Source organism: Hippocampus bargibanti, linkage group LG05 (genome assembly GCF_051943395.1).
Source record: "Hippocampus bargibanti isolate YZ-2025 linkage group LG05, ASM5194339v1, whole genome shotgun sequence".
Lineage (NCBI taxonomy): Eukaryota > Metazoa > Chordata > Actinopteri > Syngnathiformes > Syngnathidae > Hippocampus > Hippocampus bargibanti.
In genome coordinates, this window is record NC_142738.1 from 12,759,018 (window position 1) to 12,768,538 (window position 9,521).

A 9,521-nucleotide genomic window follows, 5' to 3' on the forward strand; every position below is an offset into this window, starting at 1 on the left:
CTGTGCCTCACCCATGTCGAAACATTAAATGGGTGGTCTGAATAATAGGCAGCGTTGCCGAGACTTTCTGCTTCAGTCGATGGAGCACCGAATTCTCATCGTGCAGAGGAATAGAACAAATCCAAGCAAAGTCTGTAATTAATCTTTTTGAACTCTCATATTTTTGTCTTTAAATTTTAGATTCCAAATTTTCTCGTGGTGAATTTCTGTTTACTTTAGTTGCACCTCAATGTCGTCTGTCACTGGCAGTCACTGGCAATTTGTTCAGTGACGTGCAGTCAGGGGAGGCAGGTGAGGCTGTGACTCCCTTGTAATCATGGAAATATCAAATGAAAAAAAAAATTAAACAGTTATATTTATTTAGTGATTTGTACTTTCAAGTTCTTTTCCATTTAACTTCATTTTTTGTATTTTTTTTCAAAATCGCTGATTTTTCACATTTACCGTTCAAATACTAAGTAGAGACGAGCGGTGAGGCAGCAGCTGGCTGAGCCTCACCATGGATTGCGCAATGACTATGCTAACTGTGCTGGCTTGCTCTGCAGTGAGACCGTATTGCTGTCCCTCTGCATATCTCTATTAAAGTGTTCAAACACTTTTAGTATATGAACTAAATTTTTACACTTTCGCTGGTGTATATAATGCACAGTCACTTTACATTATAAACACTGTTCTACAGTGTTTATTTTATTTTATTTTTCTCAAAACTGTGTGCATAAGTGAGGCACACAGTTCTCCTGCCTCATGACAGGGGGTGCTGGTGATTACATATTCTTCTCGCGCCTCCTCGGCTGCAGAATAATAGAATTAGTGATAGCAAGCTCCAGTAAACAGTTAGCAAGTTAAGTGCAACGATCCAGTCATTTTTTCGTGTTGCTTGGCCTTATTTTCAAAATGGAGGATTACATATCTAAATTGAAAGAATTTTCTAAACTGGACTTTAAAACGAAGCAGGAGACAATAATTAAAGGAAGACCAACACCAGACTGTATAGCTCACAAATGGTGAGGGATGGATGTAAATCTCCTGGACAGCTTCTCAGCGTTTTGGCCCAGAAGGATCTCATTGAAACTATTCTTGAGGCGACAAAGTTGCTCCAGCTCGTGCTCACTATTCCAGCTACTACGGCATCAGTGGAGCGGTTATTCTCAACACTGAAAAGACTGAAAACATACAATCGGAACAGGACTGATCAAGGACGACTTTCTTCACTGGCAGTGACACCCATTGAGACAGAGAGACTTAAAGCTGAAGAAACATAAGGACGGCTTCAAACAAAGAAGTTATCGATGGTTTTCTTCAGAAGGAGCGGCGCATGGACTTCATTTATAAGTGATGGTAACACAATCATAAGGTTTTTTTTTTATTCTTTTTTTCTACGCTACAGTGTGTATACAGTATATAAAGAATGCTGACATGACATTTTAAAAAACATGTTAATGGTTGCAATAAAATGGTGAATAAGCTACTCTGTAGAGTTCATTTGTTTGTAAATCTGGCTGTGATGACGTCAGTGCCTCACCAGCCATGAACCTCAGCGCACGTCACTGAATGTGTTCATTGTCCAGGAAGTGGTACGTGACAGAGACAAGCTTGGATTGGTTGAGAAATGTGAAGGAGAGCACATGAAGGAAGAGATATTGAAGGTGAGCTTGAGGACAGCTATGAATGAGAGATTGTGAGAGCAAGTGGACGAGAAAAAACATCAACATAAAATGACGATGGCAGGTGGCAGGATGGCCCTTCTGCAGCTGCGTAGCCACATAACCGTTTATGACGTGTACCATAAAAAGCACCATGCAGGCATGCATGTGCAAAACCAAAATCTCCTGTGCCAAAACACGACACACATTGAAATCTCACACTACCGTCGAACCAAATTTCAGCATATTCACAGCCCTTTTGTTGCACTTTCTGGATCAGCTTTTTGTATGTGTGTGTGCCTGTGTATATCTGTGTGTGCATGCACATGTTAGTGGGTATAAGTTCACACGAAGATGGCTGCCTCCAATGACTGATTTTTCCACAGTGAGTTTTTAGAGACTTCTAGTTCACAAGGCTGAGCATGCATACAGGGGACATTCTTATTACGCACACACTCACAAACCAGACTCCTTTGAATCTCATTAATTTAGATATGCGTTCAGAAATTGGGACTTTGGACGAAAGTTAGTGAGAGCCCTTTAAGAATATTTGAAATATATGTGTGTGTGTGTGTGTGTGTTTTGTGATTGAGCGTGTGTGTGTGTGTGTGTGTGTGTGTGTGTGTGTGTGTGTGTGTGTGTGTGTGTGTGTGTGTGTGTGTGTGTGTGTGTGTGTGTGTGTGTGTGTGTGAGAGAGAGAGAGAGAGAGAGCGAGAGAGAGAGAGATTGATAGATTGATCCATCTATCGATCGATCGGTTGGATGGATGAATAGATGGATGGACGGGGAGGTGATGGGTGGGGGGTCCTCATAGAGTCTGAGATGGTGTGAAAAGATTAACTGTAAAGACTGAAAGAGGGGGGAGTGAGAAGGGGATAAAGACATTGTGAGATGAGTGATGACAGCTAATCAGATAGGCGTGAAAGACATTGTCAAGGTGAATGTTCTTTTTAATTCTCCACTTCCACCATCAGGTTATTCCACTCTTTTGTGGTAATGTGACAGAGAGGGAAGTGTGGGAAATTGAATTGTTGCTCACACTGGGGAATGAGCATGAACAATACAATAAGGCAAGGTTAGGAACTGAATCTTTTTTTTGGTCACCTATCCTTGTTTTGAATTGATTGATCTGCAAATTTCCCCATTGTGGGACAATTAAAGGCTTTCTGATTCTTATCTGAGATGCATTTGGAATTATTTGAAATGTTAAGACGCTGAGTCACTTTCGCCTTGATGAATATTCTTTTTTTTTTTTTTTTGCAGTATGAGTCTTGGTAAATGTGCGTGCACAGCTTCCAAGACCTCCAATTGTAAATTGACTGAAATGGTGAAGATTTGCATGGAATTGCTGGTAATTATTTTTTTTAATGAACACCCATGACCATAAGTAAGATTGGATGACCAGATAAGTGGTTTTACTTTGGCATACAGTCAGCAAACACATTTGGATATATTAAGCTGCTGAGTGAATTTACCCAGTAGTAGTAGTCGTAATAGTAGTTAGATATCATGTAATATTGATGATCGGATTGATGGAATTTGAGACGGTGGAGAGCTTTCACTGCAGCACGGCAAGGGAATGACAAATAACTGCAGAAGGAAGTTGATTTTACTCAAGTAAGGAAAACGTGAGGCAGAGCTTGTTGTCTGAATGGCGTTTAACGATGGCAACAGTCTCAAGCAAGCCTCCTCTGACGGGTTCTTTTCCTGAGGCTTTGTACTGTCAACACGAGATGGTTGCCTGCGTATAGTCCTTTCCTTCACAGTATAGTGTTTCTGTGTCCTCATGTTGACGAGTTCAAAGTGATAGGCCCTTGAAGAGAGACAATTTAAATGATTTAAATGTTTCATCTAGACACTGAGCTGGAAGACTGCAAAAATGCTGGGATTTTCTATTTAATAAGAATCTTGCTTCGACTGTCTGTTGTCACGATTTGCAAGGTGGTGGTGGTGGAACACTCAAAATGCACATCGGAGGGAGGAGCTGTATATGCACATTGTATTAAGTCGGCAGGAACAAAATCGCAAACAGCAAAGTAATCAGAACAAAAAGGTCCAAAGTAGCAAACAAAACCACAAGTAAAACATGACAAGATGAAACAAACCTGACAGCGTGAAACAAACAGTGACCCGACAGTGAATGGCCCTGCCGGGAGTCCTTTTAACTGCCACTGATTAAAACGACTGACACCTGTGCAGCTACAGGCGGGGCCCTAGAGTGCCACCTGTTGGTCGCAAACTGAAATGTGGCATCTGTATTGTGTATTCACTGTACTGATGCCTCCTACCAATGATATTTTTTCAAGTGGAATGACTCCAAAATATTTGGGGATTAAGTCCACAAATGTATTTTTGTAAGCCCACAAATGATGTTTTTTTGTTTTGTTTTTTTGCAGCCATTAAACAACTCAGGGTGCTAGCTACAATTTTACACCGCATCACGTTGCCCCCCCCCCCCCTTCCCCCCAAGAGTAGGCTTATGCTGGCACGAAAAGGAAGTCACGTCCGTTTTTTTGCCGAATGGACGGGCGCCGGTCTACCAAAGTAGGGCCTGAGTCTGGACCAATATCAGTGACCTCTGAACTCACAAATCATCTGACTAACTCAAATTTCAAAAGTCACTTTAAACATGTGTAAAAAGTCTATCAAGCAGAGTGGATGGTAGCAGAGGATATAATTCACTTTTGTCGTCTTAATATTGTCTTGGACAGTGAGCATGTCTTTACGAGTACTGCCCAAGCTTCCAAAGAAAATTGAGCTGTTATGATGTTTGCCTTCAGAATCTCTCCAAAAGAAAAAAAAGGTCTAGTGGTTGTCAAGACTAAGCAGTTACACACCATATTTTTATGCTCCACAAATAATTAGTCTGCACATACATACAACCATATATATAGGACGTCACAACCTTGCAGTGACTGAGGCTGCCATGCACTGCAAACATAAAATATAATCAGGTTTAGAAAATGAGATTAGAAGCTTGACTTTACATATGTGATTTGATTATTTCAACAGAAATGCTAGATGTGGTGACAGAGGATAACTCAGTTAATGCCTGCTCCCCTTCAAGAATATGCTTATAAACGGGCACAGTGGATGTTGATGAATCTGAGGTCTACGACAACCGTTAAATAAATAATCAATCAAAGATTTTTGTTTGACTAAAATCACAACAGATTACAAACAAAATACGAAATGAGTAAAGCCATGTTTTTACTGTCGTTCATTTAGTTGTTTATGACAGACAGAGCATAGACAGCATGTTCCAGATGAAATAAATGACTAGAGCAAGCTAGCTAGGTATGTAGCGAGGTCAGTAGCGAGGTCGGCCATTTGGGCTCCTGTCAAAATTCAACTGAGATATACTCTAATTTACTCATGACCCTGAATAGTTTAAGAAGAAGAATATGCATATATATGCAGTAAACAAACAGTGGTCAACAAATGAGCATGCAATACAATTATGCAAATCAGATTGTGTAACAGCAGTACATGTGTTAACATTGTGAAAACAGAATGAGAGCGGTTGTGCCTTGTCCTCTGCATAATGTGTCTAAAAGAAGTCCTTTGGGCCTGTCTTTCACTGTCGTCTTATATTAAGGCCTGAATGAAACCCCAAGAGACAAAGGCAGCAAAAAAAGCCACAGAGAACCTAATGTACAGGAGTCGACAAAGACACAACCAGCGAGGATGTGAGACATTTATGAGGGACTGAAGCAAGTAGTGTGTAGTTGAAAAAAAAAGTTAAAATGCTTTTACATATATATTTTCGTGAATCAATAGTAAAATAATTAGTACTTTCTTTTTTGATGATATTAAAGCCGCTGTTTCGAGACACATATCTTTGCAGCAAATCCTTATACAATGTTATCTGCTAGCATGTGGCTCCATTTTGGGGGTAAAATGGTCTTCAAACTGGTTCAGGTTATACTTTGGAATTTATCAAGCAGCTTTGTGATGAACTCAATGAGAAATATGGTGGAGTTTTGAAGTAGATGGAAGAGCCCCTAGAACAGTGGTTCTTATACTGGATTTGATCGAACTGTAGGGGTTTGGTGAGTTGGTCTCAGGGATTCGGTGGATCCTCCGCTGAAGAGGTCCACATCTCAGTCTAGTCTCCAGTTTGTGGCCACAGTCATTGAAAGAAGGGTTCGGTAAATGAGCATATGAGTCTGGTGAGGTTTGGTGCCTCCAACATGATTAAAAACACTGCCCTAGAACTTATTACTTTCTTGGTGGTGGGTGTACGTATATTGTACATTACCTTCAGACTATATCAGACAAAAAACACTGTTCAATTAATGTTGAAGTTGATTTTTGTTTCAGGATAACAGACCACACCGGGCAAACATTGGTGTGTGGAATTTACTCATTCTTATTTCATCAACTGGTGATTTGTCACCAGTTGATGAAATAAGATAAAATTGAGGAACTTGAACAGACCGTTTCAGTACAGGTTAGACAGTATATTCTGTCAACAGATTTACCATTCTCAATTAGCAGGAAAAGCCGCTGACAACGGTCAACATGTGCCAATGTCAAGGACATCGCAAATGTTTAGGTATCAATGGCCGACATACACATGCACACACACACTACAGTCGACATGCAGGGACATGTCGCAGGCAAAATGCATCAATGGCCGCATGTACTGCATCACTTGCTCTTGTGTTGCAAAAATCAATTTAACACCCTCAACTTCCTTGACAACCAACCAGAAATAACACTGCTTAAAAGATAAGACATTCATGAGCATTGCCGTGGCAACCAGATACTACAGTAACAAAAGATTGTTAGTTCCTTAATGTGTGTGTGTGTGCGTGCGTGCGTGTGTGTGTGTGTGTGTGTGTGTGTGTGTGTGTGTGTGTGTGTGTGTGTGTGTATTCAAGGCCACTTATCTTCTCTTTATAAAAGCACTTTATGACACCTGTTGAACGTCATGTGAAAAAGACATTCTCATCCGCTCTGTGTTTGCTTTCTTTCATTTCTTTTTTTTTTATTCTACAAAGCTACTTTTAGCGCCTGACTGTGTCTGTTGTAGGTGTCTCACTATAAAGCGATTTCCAGGAGGCTCAAAACGCTCCTTGAAAATGGATTAATACATTTTTCTTACATTTTATTGAACAAATTGCAGACGCTCTCCACCTTCTGAACAAGATACATTCCGAGCTGTTGTTCGAAAGATGAATTTGGTCGTAAATTGCTTCTCTGCTATATTTTGTATGGAATGTATGTTTAAGTCAAACACTGAATGGGGAAGCATAAAACACAGACGCTCTCACAGTCGTAATATGAATTCACAAGGCGCTTATAATGAAATTTATTATTATTATTATTATTATTATTATTATTATTATTATTATTATTATTATTATTATTATTATTATCCATCCATGTTCCGTACCGCTTATTCCTCGTCGCGGGGGGTGCTGGAGCCTATCTCAGCTGTCTTCGGACACGAGGCGGGGGACACCCTGAATTGTTTGCCAGCCAATCGCAGGGCACACAAAGACGTACAACAGTCACTCTTACACTCACACCTAGGGACAATTTGGAGTGGGCAATCTGTCTGCCATGCATGTTTTTGGAGTGTGGGAGGAAACCAGAGGACCTGGAGAAAACCCACGCGGGCCCGGAGAGAACATGCAAACTCCACACAGGGAGGCCGGACCGGGACGCGAACCGGTGACCTCTGCACTGTGAAGCCGGTGTGCTAATCACTCGACTACCGGGCCGCCTATTATTATTATTATTATTATTATTATTATTATTATTATTATTATTATTATTATTATTATTATTATTATACGACAACATATATCTTTGGGTCTTCAGTAAGACATTACTGAAGCTGCTGGCATGTAATTACTGAATTATGTGCGAGCAGCCATTACTTTTTGTTATGTATTGTGTCCTCCTTGAGCGTCAACTGGGAAGAGGGATTTCCTCCCCGCCCACATACTCTACGTAGCCAATCACAGCGAGCTCGGCTGGAAAAAGGCGCAAAATACAAAATCTAATTCACAGCATCTCTGTCCAAACATTTTTCATAATACAGGACACGCAAAAATGTTCGTGTGTACCATTTATTGTAACTCGAATGTTTGTAATTTGGGGAACATCTGTATAATTATTTAGATCTTAATTTTCATACTTTAATTACTAAGATTGTGAATAATGTTGAGGTCTGGTCAAAGCCTTGGGAAAATTCTGTATTATGTTCTCTGTGGAAATAGGAAAAAAAATGTCAAATCGACACCTTTTCGTTGTTGATAAACATGCACTCTCAAAATCTTTGCAGTCAATGGCTGTGGGAGGCTCCATGGGGTTGTCTCGAGCCCACAAAAATACAACACAAGCCACTCCTTGAAAGCTTTGAAACGCCAGCCAGCAAGCGGGAGTTTGACGGTCATACTCTGCAATGCTGTTCACGTTATTGTCAAAGACTGCAACGGTAACCCTGACTAACATCTGTGAGAGTACCTCATGTCATGCATGTGCATCCCTGTTGGTTGGGCTCCCCGAGGTTCTCATTTGGTACACTTTCTGCTTTGCTGCACCTCCTCATCATGTCAGCTACATCTGCCAGGATATCAGTGGAGCCTTTGTGAAATGTTTTGTTTTTGTACATACACAAGATGTTTTAGGCAATAACAATTTACCTTGTTTTCACTCATTCACATCATTGTTTTTTTGGGAGGCTTTTTCTTCCGCCATCGGATTGGCCAATTCTCATGCCTCTTAACATTTCTGTGCAAACATGGCAGCCTCCGAAGAATGACAGCTATATTGTAAACATGTTTTTTAAAAGACACAACATATGTAATACACTGTATATAAATTGTGAATTAAGTATCTACATCATCTTCTCAAGTGTCATTGTCCTGCAATTACTGCATTAACGGTCACTTTATAAAATGCAATACAATGCCATACATATTGATTTATATAGCGCTTTAACAACAGTTGAAGCTGTAACAACGCACTTAACATGGACAACTATGCTATACAGGAAATAAACCAGTCAGAAAGATAGTAGCAAGCACCATGAAGTAAAACCAAGATCAAGTCAAAATCATGTTGAGTCGAATGCCAAAGAGTACAAGTGAGTTTTGAGACGGGTTTTAAGGATGTATGCTAATTTTCCATTATGTAAATACTTTCAGTATTTATTTGACATATTTTGCTTGTCACACCTGCAGTGCAGCTTAAATCACCAAAGATAAATCTATTGTGTGTTTATAACATGTGTTGCCAACAAAGATGACAAACCCTGATGTGATGGAGCGCAGAGGGACCAGGATTTCTTCAAGTTGTACAGGAGTGTCAAACTAAAGGCACAGACCGGACAGATTTAAAATTAGATTTATTCAGTCATTTTGTTGAAACTGCAAAATCTTGCACTTATTGCTCTTCTCAAAGTTGTCAGAATGATGGTTGATAAAAATTATAATTAAAGGGTAGACAAACCAACAAGTTTATTCACAAAATGCTTTTTAAGATTTACAAAGATTGCAAGATTTTACAAATGTTGAACAGTACAGGGTTTAAAAACAAAAGACAATGAAGAGAAGAAAGAGGGAGCAAGAGGGACTGAGAGAGAAATGAGGAAGAGAGAGACAGAGAGAAATGAGAGTGAGAGAGATAGAGCGAAAATGAGAAAAAGAGTGAGAGAAAATGAGACAGAGAGAGAATGAGAGCAGGAGAGAGAGAATTGGGGAAAGAGAGTGAAAATGAGACAAAGAGCAAGAGAAAATGAGAGAGCAAATGAGAGAAAGAGAGAATGGGAAAAAGAGAGAGCAAGAGAGACAGACAAAGAGAAAATGTGCATGTGTGTGTGTGTGTGTGAGAGAGAGAGAGAGAGAGAGAGAGAGAGAGAGA

General features: G+C 40.0%; 1 protein-coding gene across 2 annotated transcripts in view; it reads left to right on the top strand.

Moving 5' to 3' along the window:
* LOC148897972 (plasmanylethanolamine desaturase 1-like) overlaps positions 1–9,439 on the top strand; it is a 70,136-nt gene extending 60,697 nt beyond the window's left edge. For both annotated transcript variants that reach the window (XM_088996656.1, XM_088996654.1), the window contains one exon: positions 7,942–9,439. In XM_088996656.1, the coding sequence (XP_088852782.1) occupies positions 7,942–8,108 (167 nt within the window). In that variant the 3' untranslated portion in view covers positions 8,109–9,439. The remainder of the gene's footprint in view (positions 1–7,941) is intronic.
* Positions 9,440–9,521: the final 82 nt, after the last annotated feature.